Here is a 13,860-nt window from a genome sequence, read left to right as displayed (position 1 = left end):
GGCAGCCATGGATCTCTTCTCTCCTATGAAGGTCTTGTAACTTTGGAATTTAGTTTATTTAGGTTTCTTTGCATCCTCATCTCACTGGTGGAATTTTTAAAACTATGATTTTATAGCTTATCTTGCTTGCTTTTGTTGTTAGGTTGGGACAACCAACAGTCTCCTGTAACTTTCTATATCTTAATGATAAGTAAACAACCAATTAGTTGTGGTATTTCACAACAGTATATATAACTACAGTCGCAGCTCACATACATCCTGTAGACCATAAAGTAAGGTTGCAGGTCACTGCAAGTCTGGCTTACGCACTGCAGGGAAAAAATCCTAAATGAGTACATTAACCACTTAACCTTGAGACTTTTATTTGTAGCATTACCCTCATTTATATATATGTTTATATATAAATATACGTGTGTGTGTGTTTAAAGGCTGATATTTTACCAGTTGATACTCAAAGAGAGCAATGTAGACTCTTTAATTTTTATTTTTGAATTTTTTTGCTTATTGTATTACCCAATGAAGCATATCATGATAGTCTACATGGAGATGCTGTTAATCATGGGCCTAAGGCCTGTTACAGTCTCATAAACACCGCTTGGCAGTCAGACGTGGAAGTAAAAGTGCTTTGATTTGACGTACCTTCAGGGTGATTCTAGGAGCTGACATTCATTTTCATGGGAAATGGAATGTCATATTAATCTTCTTGTGCATAACATCCTTGTGATTCTCTCTCATTAAGAAAGTGAAGTGCAAAAACTATTCTGTCCTTAAATCTCCTTAAAGAGTACATGGGGCTTCCCTGGTGGCGCAGTGGTTGAGAATCTGCCTGCCAATGCAGGGGACACGGGTTCGTGCCCTGGTCTGGGAAGATCCCACATGCCACGGAGCAACTAGGCCCGTGAGCCACAACTACTGAGCCTGTGCGTCTGGAGCCTGTGCTCTGCAACAAGAGAGGCCGCGACAGTGCGAGGCCCGCGCACCGCGATGAAGAGTGGCCCCCACTCGCTGCAACTAGAGAAAGCCCTCGCACAGAAACGAAGACCCAACACAGCCAAAAATAAATAAATTTAAGAGTACATGTTCCTACTTTTAAAAATATTATGGAAAATTTAAAACATGCACTAAAATAGAATAGTACAATAAATCCTCACACGTACACATCACCTAGCTTCAATGACTGTCAAAATTTTTCCCACTGTCTCTCATATATCCCCCACTTTTGTCTTTGCAGAGGCTACTATGGTGTTTTAAATTTTAAAATTAATCCTTCAGTATACATTTTACTTTTAAGATTTATAAACATATTCACTCAATACTAACAGGGTCATCCTCTAGAAAATGAGATCCATAAAAATAGGTTGAAATCTCTTTTCATGAGATTGACCTCAGTTAAAACCCTCAACAACTTGGTCCCATTTCCTTTGCACCTTTTTTCTCACTACCCATTTACACAGACACTCTGCTTTGGTCCACTCACTGTGAGTTCCTCCTCATGGTGAGCATTCAATAAGTGGTGCCTAAAGGACTTATTGGATGAGTGAATGAAGCATCATATGTCCCCGAATCCGCATCTTTGCTCATGGTGTCTCTCCATCTAATGCTTTACCTCTTTGTTTCTGCCAGTGCAGAAAGAAATATACACCCAAAGTTTGTCACTTTTATTCCCCTCTTCATTGGCTTTTGTTACTCTCTCTGTCATTCCTTTCTAGTTTTGTTGTCCCGCCACACTTCTTCCTACTGCCTTTTGAGTATGAGAGTTCTACAAAGACCAGTTCTTTTCTCAAGGTGCAGTTTAACTTTTGTTTTCCCTGTGCTCAGTGAAGTTAATTAGTCCCTCTTCTGATCTAATCATCTCTGTACCATTCATTTAGACACTTGCTTTTGCTGCCTTGAATTATTAGTTAATATTTAAGTGGACATATTTTATTTCTCCAATAAAACTTTTAAAAGTTGTTGTTTTTATTCTTCTTTATTGTTCCCTTAAAGCTTATCTTAGTTAGCCATGTAATTGGGGCCCAGTGCATCTTCTGTTTTCTTTTGGCCACATTTTTCTACTTTCTCTTTTGTTACTCAAAATAGCCTATATCTAATTGAAATAGCATCACCAGAGTTAGAAAAAAAAAAATAGGGTCCCAGTTACATTTGAATTTCAGATAAATAATGAACAATTTTTTTAGTGTAAGTATGTCCTACATATTACATAGGACATACTTATACTAAAAATATTATTCACTGTTTATTTGAAATTCATATGTAACTGGGAATACTGGATTTTACCTGACGATCTAAATTGAACGTATTTTTTACTTTAGTTTTGTTCTCCAGATAGAAAAAGTAGATACACTGATAGATATCTTCCTTAAATATGTCAAATATTTGTGTCTTGATGAGTGATTTCATTCATTTAATTAACAAACATTTCTTTTGGTGCCTGCTGTATCCTAAATTGAATTCTGCCCCTGTCTTTGCTCTTCTTTCTTATTTTTTGGTGACACACAGTCCCTTTGGTCTGCAGGCGTTATACTTTTGTCATTTCTGGCTTTTACCCATCCTGTCCAAAGAGGCCAAATCCTTGTCAATCTCCCTTTCTCTCTCTCCATCTTAATCTTTCACCTTTCTTCCTCCATTCTTGTTTTTCCCAGCACCCCCCTTTTCCTTCCATACCCATAACTGGGTTCTTTCTCATCTACCACAAGCATCTCAAAAGTCTTCGCCAGCCCTAAAGAACTTGCCTTGATCCTGTAATGCTCGCATGCTCTAGCCTTTCCTTTTGTTACTGTATTTCTTAAAAATTGTCTGAAATTGCCATTTCAGTTTTTCATCCTCACATATTTCTCAACTCATTTCCCTTTTTTGAACTCCTCTCAAGAAATTACCAAAAGTATTCTAGTCACAAAATAAAGCAATAAAAATAAATCAATGGATTTTGTTCAGTCTTCATCCCTCATTATCATTTCTGCAACATTAGACCCTTATCAACCCTCCCCCACATATTACTATTTTCTCGTCCTTTGATTTTCAACATTGTGATTGTACTTTTCCTTTTACCCATCACTCTCAAAGTCTTTTGTGGTGGTTTTACTTCCATTGCAGGTACCCTAGATGTTTTACACTCGTTTCTTCTAGCACACTTTCCCTTTGTAGTGTTATTAAATTTTATTACTCCAGTGATCAGCTCTTTGCAGCTGACTCCTTAGTTGATGTCTCCAAACTTGACATCTCTCCTAGATGCAGGTCACCAGACCCATTGGGCATCTCTCTGAGCATTTGCACCTTACAACACTGATGGTCTCATTGAAGGGAGCTACAGTGTGCTTGCAATAGAAGGTTAGAAACATCATGAGAATTAGAGATCATATGCTATGAGAGTTCTGACAGGCAAAGAGGACTTCTGAGATTATATTCCCAACTGTCTTATTATTAAAGTTCTGATTTAATCACTTAAATCCTGTGCATAGACTTTTGAGGAATAAAGATCAAAGCCATAGAGAAATGAGAATCACCTATAAGGAGTAAAGGACAGAGTGGCGAGATAAAAGTCTCCTGCATTAAGCTCAGAGGAGACGATGGTCGCTTGAACAAGAGTGGTAGCCATAGCTATGGGTGAGATGTGATGTATTTTAATATAAAGTCTTCACCATAATGTGACTTGCGAGAAAGAAAAGAATTAACAATGACTTCAAGGTTTTCTGTTCTTAGAATCGAGGAGGATAAAGTTGCTATTAACAGAAATGGGCAAGACCCTAGGGGGAGCAGGTTTGAGGAAGATTAGGAATTAGTTTTTGAACATGGTTAAGTTTAACATGCCTCTGAGGATGTAAGTACGGATGTAGAATAGTTTACTAAGAAGTAGGTACAAAATGATTAATCTTTCTTTGAATTGGAGAACATTTGCTGAGGGGTTAAGAAATCACTTTTAATCTTGAAAGCAGGAAGTTGCTCTTAGAGTGAATGAAAATTGGAGTGTGGTTGAAATACACAGAGTGTCATATTAGGAGGACAGAATTATCTCAGTTATAACAACACGAAGGACAGTACTTCTGAAGCTTCTTTGCATCACTGCCTCCTTTGAGGTTCTAATGAAATCTTTGGTCACTCTTCCCAGATAAATGTACATACACACAATGTTTTACATATTTCAGCGGATTGAGGGATTTCTTTCTTCTTCATGTCACTTGACATCTACGCTGGATGTGTCCAACACAGTATTGCCTTCTTTCAGGAACCAGTGTTATTTGGTTGTACATTTTCCACCATGACTTACTGAACTGTAAACAGAGTGGTTTTCATGTGAAGGATACTATTCACTTTAGAGCATTTTCCAAATTTAGGATCACAGTGATCTTCATGGTACTCTTTTACAGCTATTTAAGTAAAAAGTCCTATTTGTAGTTGCACAGGAAAGTGAAGTTACTTTTTCCTGTGTTCCAACTGAGTGGTGATAGAGTTGAGATTGAAACCCATGAGGGTATTTTCCCAGTCTGCTGCTTTGATACATGTTCAGTATTTCCATGAACTAAAGAAGAATCATTTACATCTTTTTGCTTATTCTATGACTGAATTACAAATGATCAAAACCAGAATTATTTACAGTGAATCAACCAGCATCACAAACACTATTCATGAAATAATAAGTATAAAAGGCTGCCAAACAAAAAAGTGTAATGTACTATTCTGATGAAATCATGAGATTTTTATTTAGTAGAACAATGTAAAGTAACATAGGAGTCCTAGACAAGAGATTAAACCATGGTAGACACACTTTTTCTCTGAAGAACCAGATCGTAAATATTTTAGGATTTGTGTGTCAGTCTCTGTTGAAATTATTCAACGCTGCAGCTGTAGCAGAAAGCAGCCATGAACAGTGTGTAAATGAATGAGCATGGCTGTGTCTCAATAAAACTTTATTTACAGAAACAGGTAGTGGGTTGTATTTGGCCAGTGAAATGTTGTTTATTGAGTCCTAGATTAAACTACTCATGGTAATTTTAGATAACTTTTAATAAGAGGTGGGTAGATAGATAAACAGATACGTGGATAGATAATTCTGCTCAGCACCGGCCTCCCTCCAGGGTTCACCTACTTTGCTTTAAAGCTGCTGACCTAAGGCTGCCTACATAGAAAACTTCTTGTGTCCACGAACATGGAGTAGACTTAAGTTTATTGAATGCAGAAGCTACACTTAGAACTTCTCTGTATCAGCACCCAGCCCAGAATGGAGCTCAAAATGATTAGTTGAATAATCGCCCCAATCAGTGGAATAAGTTGACCTATCTGGACCTTTCTCCATTCTCATCCTTACGTTGACCTATCTGGATCTTTCTCCGTTCTCATCCTTACTTCACGTCACATGCCCCTAACCTGTCGTTAGAGAACTCGGTGTGGAGAGAGCACAGCTTGGAGCAAAGAGTGCTGTCTGTGAAGATGATGACAGTTTTTTAAATTGAAGTACAGTTAATTTACAGTGTTGTGTTAGTTTCAGGTGTTCAGCAAAGTGATTCAGTTATACATATGTATACAAATCTATTCTTTTTCAGATTCTTTTCCATTATAGGCTATTACAAGATACTGAATATAGTTGCCTGTGCTATACAGTAGGTCCTTGTTGTTTATCTATTTTAAATATAGTAGGGTGTATCTGTTAATCTCAAACTCCTCTCAGACTGAGCTAGGATTCCAGAGAGGTGAGTCAGGAGCTGCTTTGCGGTAGGAAGGGATGTTGAGAGACAGAGAGACTCAAGGCCTCCTAACCGTGTAAAGGCAGAATAGCTCAGTTTTGTCCGTTTTAATTATTGGGGTCCTGCGTAAATTTTACATGAAAAAGATGTTTCACTGATGATAAAAATTTAGAAACCATTAGCTTCTAGCAAGTGGCAACTTGTATCAGTGCAGTTTCTGTTGTTTTTAGTGTTTCCTTTACTTAGGTAAGGCAAAATTGACCTCTGAAGCAAAAGATGCTATTTCTACACAGAAGTATCTGTTTCATGGATAACAAAATGAGATATGTTATAGTAAAGATTGTATAACTTGATATATGTGATGATTAAATCATAAGCTAATTATCTAACACTCTACTTTTCATCTTTACTTATATACATCATTAATAGATGAGTCATGCTTGGTCTTAATGTTTAGTTTACGATATGGATTTTGCCTGAAGTTTTACAGAATTAACATTCATTGATACCAGCTTATGCAGAATAATAACACTGAAATAACACAAATAATATAGATGTCTTTTCAGTGATATTTAAGTAGAATTATTTTTAGCTAGAGTTTGTTTTATGGGAGTGGGAAACTGTGTTAAGATACAGATACTGAGATAAATACATGCTGCCTAAAGTTTTTATACTGAAACCCTTAGTGAAAGACGGTGTTGGAGGCTAAAATTTCTGTACAATGACACAAAGAATCATTTGAGGCATACAAAAATGTGTTATTGGCATTTTAAGTTGATGTAAACAAGAAACCATGTCTGTCATGCACATCTGTATAGTTTTCACCTCAACCTGAATCTCTGTAAGAAAATCAATAAAACTGCCTGTTGAGATTGTTTTAATGCAGCTTACCTCTTCTGGGAGCTGCAGCTATAAAGAAGGCTTCTGCTGATATTAGAGTGCTGAAATTAAAGTGAAATTATGGTAAATTTTTGCTGATTTTAAAACAAAGAAATCTGTTACCTGTTATGACCTATAAACTTTAAAGGTATTGTGCAAAAAATATCCATATGCAGAAATCTGAAAAACAAAATGAGATGTGATTAATCACCTCTCAGAAACAGACTTTAACAAAAGAGTAATTGTGCAATTCAGCTGTTTACAAGTTGAAACTAATATTTCAGGGAAAGATCTAGAGTTTTTTGGGGTTTTTTTCCTGACTTATGTAAGAACTTTACCTTTTGAGCTCTATAAAAATATGAACTCTTTCTGGCCAGAGATTCTTCTTTTATGTGTGTGATCTTTTATGACTAGATGACTTATATTAAGATAATTCATGAATAGTAAAGGATATTGATGATGCATTTGGTGTGAGGGACAACTCTTGCCTCCAACGGACAGGAAAAGTTTTTCTTTCTATATTTCTTTGAAAGGTATTCTCAAATTACTCTTCTGTTAGCACATGACATACCCATTAGCCCTGCACCTAAGAGAAAATCCAGCATCACGGCACCGGCAGATTCAGTGTCTGGTGAAGGTCTGCTTCCTGGTTCTAGAGAGTCTTCTCATTGTGTCCTCATGTGAAAGAAGGAACAAGGAGCACTCTGGGGTCTCTTTTGTAAGGGCACTAATCCCATTCATGAAGACTCCAGCCTCTTGACCTAATCACCTCTCAAAGCCCTGTCTCCAAATACCATCACATAGGGGATAAAGTTTCAGCATATGAATTTTAGTGGGACCCAAATATTCAGACAGTAGCACCCCATTAGCGTTGGTCAGTAACTGGCTGCAAGAGGGCATAACCTTCCAGGTGAGGCTGCTCTTAAGCAGCAAAAGGCAGTTTTCTAGAGAAGGAGACAGCTGTGAGCTGATAGCAGCTAAAACTCAGCTGCTGGAGGATGGGTGCCCAGGCCTTATCCACTATGCTAGCAAAAGGATTCTCTTGCATACTGGAAACAGTGAATAGAAACAGGAATGAGCTGCTGTCAAGAAGTACAGCACTGACAACATGACAGCAGTTTATGAGCCAGAAGAAAATTTGAAAATTGACCTATGAGCTTGAGGCCATGTAACACAGGGACAGAGATCCCATACCCAACTCCACAGCCCATCACAGCACTCTCCAATAATGGATTCTCTTGACACTGACCTGGAGTCAACAAGAAAAGCTGTATTTTATTAGGTTATGCAATTGAAAAAAGCAGAGATCTCCAACATTTTTATAGTTTAGTTCCTGAAGTCACCAATCTCCATAGTTATTTAGAAAAGAAATAGCTCATTTGTGAAAGCGCTGGGTAAATTAGTTAACAAATATAACCTTTAGAGCATTAACTCTATGGCCATCAGCTTGAAGCACAAGAATCTGTGCACTACAGAAATCAGTACTTTTTTTTTGGCCGCTTAGTGCAGCCTGTGGGATCCTAGTTCCCCAACCAGGGGTTGAACCCGTGCCCTCTGCATTGGGAGCGTGGAGTCTCAACCACTGGACCTCCAGGGAAGTCCCATCAGAGGTCATTACTTTTTGAACAACAAAGGTGTTTCAGAGAGTCTCACATTTGGAGACTTAAGATATTATTGTGTCTTGGTTTACTCTCAGGAAGGTTCACAGGAAAGAAAGACTTTGTGGTTTGTTTCTGTTGAACAGATGGTTGATTGTAGGGTTGTAGCACAAACCAGGTAACGGATTGCATCATTCTCATTGTATTTTCAATAATTGATAGCCTCCTGGCCCCCCTTACCTGTTATTCCATTAACACCTCCTCAGGTGTCACCTTCCAATGGTTTACCCTCAGGCTGTTTTACAGAGACTCCTAGCATTAATTCCGTATATAGCCCATCAAGTATCAAAAGCTGCTTTTGTTGTGGCACAGTGTTCCCTAGAAAAATCTTCCTGTTTTTCTTCTTCAGCACCATAATGCTACCTTTGACTGGGCACTTCTGACGACGAAGGAGTGTTTGAAATATGGAGGAAAGCTCATGGGCAACAACTGTGGTTTTGTTCCTGATATCACTCTCATGTCTTTCATCCTTTTCTTGGGCACCTACACCTCTTCTATGGCTCTGAAAAAATTCAAAACTAGTCGTTATTTTCCAACCACGGTAAGTACCTGAGCTTTAAGTAATTTTCATTGAATTCCCACTGTATTAACAATAATACAGCTTTACAAAATGAAGAAGGCACCTGTAATTCAACCTTTCCGATATAATTTTGTGCGTTTAAAAAATTGCTTTCCAGTCTGTGTCTATGTGCATACATATTCTTAATATAATTGTAGTCTAGCTTTGAAAAACCATCCAAGGATTTTGCTCACGTAATTCTATCCTAAATTCTGACTGTTGTAATTCCAACTGTACTGAAAGAAGAATGTGGGGTGTAGTCTATATAAAAATGCCCAAGTTAAGAAAAGACCTTCTAAATCCATAGTGTGTTTAAGTACCTAAGCCAAAACTCTTTTCATATTAATCAGGAATTTTGACATAGAACGCTTTGTTCATCAGCTGCACATGAGAGTAACTGAGTAGTTGAATCATGGGCTGTAGGAGTAAACTTGAGCCGTGTTACACAAGTACTGGTGTAAGATATGAGTGTCATCTGAGCCAACCTTTCCTTCCCATAGTGATGAATGCCCTACTATGGAAACACAGATAATTGAGCTGAGTTGTGCAGACATCCTGTCTCCCATTAATATGCTTAGGTGAGCTCAAAGTCAAAACTGTGGTTCCTTGAGAGACTACAAGATAAGACCAACATTTAGTTAATGGCATTTTGTGTTTTTACCTGCAGAACGAAACTAATCCTTTGCTTTACAGTTCAGTTCTCATTGTTTAGGGTGTCAATACTTCTTCGTAATGTTGATTATACCTGATTTTTATCAATGAGCTGCTCTCTACAGCTGAAATCTCATGAATCTCTCCTCCTCTGTTCTGTGTAGAAGGAGCAGGAGAACTTTGGAAGACATGAGATGCAGTCGATAAAGTTCCTTTTCTTAATTCCTGGGAAATGAAACTGACAATTAATATATTCACTTTCAGCTAGGAAATGTTTTGACTCTCTGATATTTCTTTTAAAATGGAAAATAAAGGGAAGGTTTGATGATTGTCTCAATCTGTTTGGGTGGCTATAACAGAATACCAGACTGGAGGGCTTATAAACAACAGAAATTTGTTTCTCACAGCTCTGGAGGCCAGGAAGTCCAAGATCAGGTGCCAGCATGGTTGGGTGAGAGCCCTCTTCCTGGTTCTTAGCCAGCACCTTTTCACTGTGCCCTCAGGAGGTAGAAGGACTGGGGAGCTCTGCGGAGTGTCCTTTATAGGACCACTAATGCCATTCCTGAAGGCTCCATCCTCATGTTCTTCCTAAGGCCCCACCTCCTAATATCATCTTCTTGTGGGTTAGAGTTTCAACATATGGATTTTGGAGGGTCGCAACATTCAGACCACAGCTGTAATGAAATGTCCCGAGCTAGCTGGCCCAAAGAATGAAACATTTCCTCAAAGTGAAATGTAGGAAGAAGTGTTCAACTTTGTCTGCCTTAAATGGACATCACAAACTGGTGGTCCACAGGCAGAATTCAACCCCCAGACATTCTTTTTTTAGTTCACAGTTTGTAAACACACACGTGCACACACATACACACTTGGAGGCTTAGGTGGAACCTGTCCTTTGCAGGTAATTATTGTCCTCACAACTCTCTATTGTCTAGGACTTGGCTGCTTCACACATTCAGATTAAGTGCATGTCCCTGAAGACATTTGAGCTTGTAACACCAGTTCATGCACTGGGAAATGTGCTTACTTGATCCACCTCTTCAGTGGTATATTACGTGTAGAACAGATTCCTGGGTAGAGGTCTTTGAGGATGATTTCTTCTTCTCTACTGAGGTTTTTCCTTCTTAATTATTAATTCATAGGGCATCTTTTTTTTTTTTTTTTTGGCTCACACTTTGGGAATCATCACCCTTTTTATATCTTTCATTTGCCAAAGTCTGATATTATTTAGGCATAGTAGTAGGTAGAAAAGTAGAAAATTTGTGAAGCACTTGTAAATTGTAGTTGGCAAAATAATTTCAACCTTAAGATGAATAGTGATGAAGTTTAACTGTTTATGTAGACATCACCTTTTTTTCCCAGCAGTAATTCCCAAATTGATAATAGCTCTTTAGACTTAAAGAAATTGCCCCTTATAAGAGCCCAAGCAGGTAATTTCTCAGACATTGATAAATGCTATTGAGAAATGTTGAAAAATGTTGAATATGTGAAAAGAGAATAATGATAGCATTCTAATTACAATTCCTATTGAGAAGGTTCTCAGCATTGTTTACAATTGTTTACACCAAATTATAAAATAAACAGGCAGGTGAAAATATATGTGATTTCTAAGGAGTAACGTTTAAGTGTGTAGGCTTTCGCTCTGTCATCTCCCCTACTCACTTCACATTTATAGCTAAATAATAATACATACATAAATTCATACACACATACATGAATAATAAGAGCATCTTTTTTTCCTCTCACTTGCCAAAACATGTTTTCATTTAAACTGTCATTTAGAAGGATGGTCTCTATAGGTAGGAGCACATAGGTTTATAGATTCTTATACTTGTATACTATATTCTACAATTAAAACATATGCTTAAACATGATAAGTTAGATAGTCCTTGACTACTGTGACAGTAATCAAGCCTAACTGTTACTGCTTCCTCACTCACACCAACAATTCACATGAAACCTCTAAAATTGCAAAATGCTAATACTGGATGGCAGTGTCCTTGCCATACAAAATGTCCGATTCTCCTTTAACTTACACAGTCATTGCTATCTTGCACTCTCATTTCCAAACTTTTGCATGAGTTGTTAGTCGATGAAGACTGTAAACTGCTGGGAAACTGTTATACTTTTATTTTACTCCTCACATCAATTAGCACCAGGTTGGATGCAGGCTAGTACTCAATACTTGTTGACTAGTGGAAACCAGTCAAGTAGAGATAAATGCTGCAATTTATGGGAAGAGCACAGATGTAGGAACCCAGAAGCCATAGATGCTAGTGCCAGCACTGCCATTAACTAACAGTGCGCCCTTTGATAGCTAACTGTGGACTTTAGTCCACATGCATAAAGGGAGAGCCCAGCTAGATGACGGTTAACATCCTTTAACCTCTAGTATTCTATAATTTTAAAGAGAGTTTTCTGATTCCATCTCCTAAAATAAGTTCTCTGTATTCAACTTGTGCTTATAGCAATGATCAGGACTTACAGATTCCCAAAAGTTCATTATCTTCTCCGTCTTTATGCCAGGTCTGCTTTTGCAGCTGCTGCCAACCTCTCTCTGTGGATGATCCACAGTCGCCATGTAGCAAATTCAAAACATGGGGTTGTCTTTCCACAGTGGAACGTCCTTATCTTCTGGTACTCCTTACCTCAGCTAATAATATCACCTCTCTTCACAGCCACCCAAGATCAAAATCTTAAAATCATACTTGGTGTATCAGTCAGAGTCCCAGCAGGAAGCAAATTATACACTCAAATTAGGATAGTCTGAGGGGTTTAATGAAAGCATCATTTGCAAAGGTGAGATCAGGTTTAGGGAAACCACAAGGGAGAGTGTAGTGTCTGGTAGCAGTGGGACTGTTACTATCCCTCACTCAAAGGATGTAGAAAAGGAGTGGTTGCTGGAACCTGGGGAAGACAAAATGGTAGAGAGAACTTTCCTGAAAGGCCCCATGACTTTGGATTGAGGGGTTTAGCCAGTCCGAGGCAACCTCAAAGGGATATAGCTATGGGAATCAATGCTCTGATCTCTCTCTTCCCCACATGGCCTGCCCAGGCTGAATGCTTCTGGAATCTGGAGGGCAAGTGAGCCTATTGTAGACCACACAGGTCAGCCTCCCAAGGCAGAGAGCCTGGTGGAAAAGAGTAGAAATGGATCTGGTATGATAAAAGATGCTATCCATCGTATTTACCTTTCCAAGTTTTTCTTTATCAAGTTAAACTCATCAGCCCCCTTGATTATCCTGCTGTAATTGCTCTCCTTTATGTGTACACTTAGGTTCCCCTAGTTCAGTATCTCATTGCCTTTGCCTAGACCAGGGTTGGTTATCCACTCTTCTCCTCCCTCATGAAGCCACTGGCAGTCCATAAGTGTGAGCACTTAAGATGAAACAGTTTGCCTTTGCTAGCCTGTCCATCAGGAATTTGATTTGTCTATCAGGCACTTCCAGAGAGCCCTAATGCTCAGTGGAACATGGTGGAGTAGCAGTACCCCACTGACTGCCTCCTTTGGGCTCCCCATCCCTTTTAGAGGGGTGCATTAGTCTGTTAATCCCATACATTTACTCTTCTGTTACATCGGCCTCAAGTCTTTCGCCAGTGTTTTGGCATCAAAACTTCCTGAAGGAGCATCACAGCATAACCTGTGATCTTCTGTGGCAGGTGGCCTGGGGTCTTACCAGGAAATGTTCTTGCATAGTCCCCTGCCAACAGGTGGTGGTGCTCATGGAGCAGAGATGCCATCACTGCAATATGTAGAGGCAAAAGGAAAGCAGTCATCTTAAAGATGGAGCAGGATCGTGATTAGTAGAACTCATCAAGCTACAGAGCCTCTGAATTAGGCAGAATTACTGATACTTTAATATAGTCAGATGCAGTGTGGCTGGTTGATGTATGTAATTGGCATGAACATGTTTTTCTTAAGGATCTACTTAATTTCCTCTTTTTCCTCCCCTTAGAAAAAGTAAGAGTTCTAACACTCCCATGAATTGATGTAATGGTAAGGTTCTTTAATATCCTCCTGGTTGTTATTGTCATTTAAATAGAGAAGATCAGTAAGTTCCAGGTACCGTTAATAGCTTTGGCAACATCAATGGTTTATTGAGATGACATTTGAGCAGAATGTTCTTTGATATCCTTCTTAAAAAAAAAATAACAGTATTCTAAATTCTATAGTTAATTAGTATATTAGTTCAATATTGAAAAAAATTATTTTGAGTCTAATGTGTGCTTGATACAACACTGGATGGTAAGGATACAAAGACAAGTCATTCATGGGCCTGGAATATAGTAGGAACTTAATATGTATTTGTTGAATAAGTTAGATTTTTGAGTTTTTAAATGAGGTGATTCATTTTGGTCCTTCTGCCCTATTCATGCTTACTGTCTACTATAGGATCACACTTTGGTGACCTCATGTGACCTAAGTAAATTGATA

The 13,860-nt window shown here is 38.4% G+C and overlaps 1 protein-coding gene and 1 long non-coding RNA gene across 10 annotated transcripts in view; one reads left to right on the top strand and one right to left on the bottom strand.

The window, feature by feature from the left end:
* The window catches only part of SLC4A4 (solute carrier family 4 member 4), a 429,784-nt gene that overhangs the window by 369,338 nt on the left and 46,586 nt on the right, over nucleotides 1-13,860 (top strand). For 8 of the 9 annotated variants that reach the window (XM_082390084.1, XM_082390085.1, XM_082390086.1 and 5 more), the window contains one exon: nucleotides 8,565-8,756. The exons of the other annotated variant lie outside the window; for it this stretch is intronic. In XM_082390084.1, the coding sequence (XP_082246210.1) occupies nucleotides 8,565-8,756 (192 nt within the window). The remainder of the gene's footprint in view (nucleotides 1-8,564; nucleotides 8,757-13,860) is intronic. 9 annotated transcript variants of the gene reach the window in all.
* Nucleotides 1,606-8,558, bottom strand: LOC309627983. Its single transcript, XR_014244086.1, has 2 exons — nucleotides 5,309-8,558; nucleotides 1,606-5,270 (listed from the first exon to the last, which is right to left on the bottom strand). It is a non-coding gene; the product is annotated as an uncharacterized lncRNA (long non-coding RNA).

This window comes from Balaenoptera borealis (assembly GCF_965194805.1).
Source record: "Balaenoptera borealis genome assembly, chromosome: 4".
NCBI classification, from domain to species: Eukaryota; Metazoa; Chordata; class Mammalia; order Artiodactyla; family Balaenopteridae; genus Balaenoptera; species Balaenoptera borealis.
This window is presented reverse-complemented; position numbering and strand designations above follow the sequence as displayed.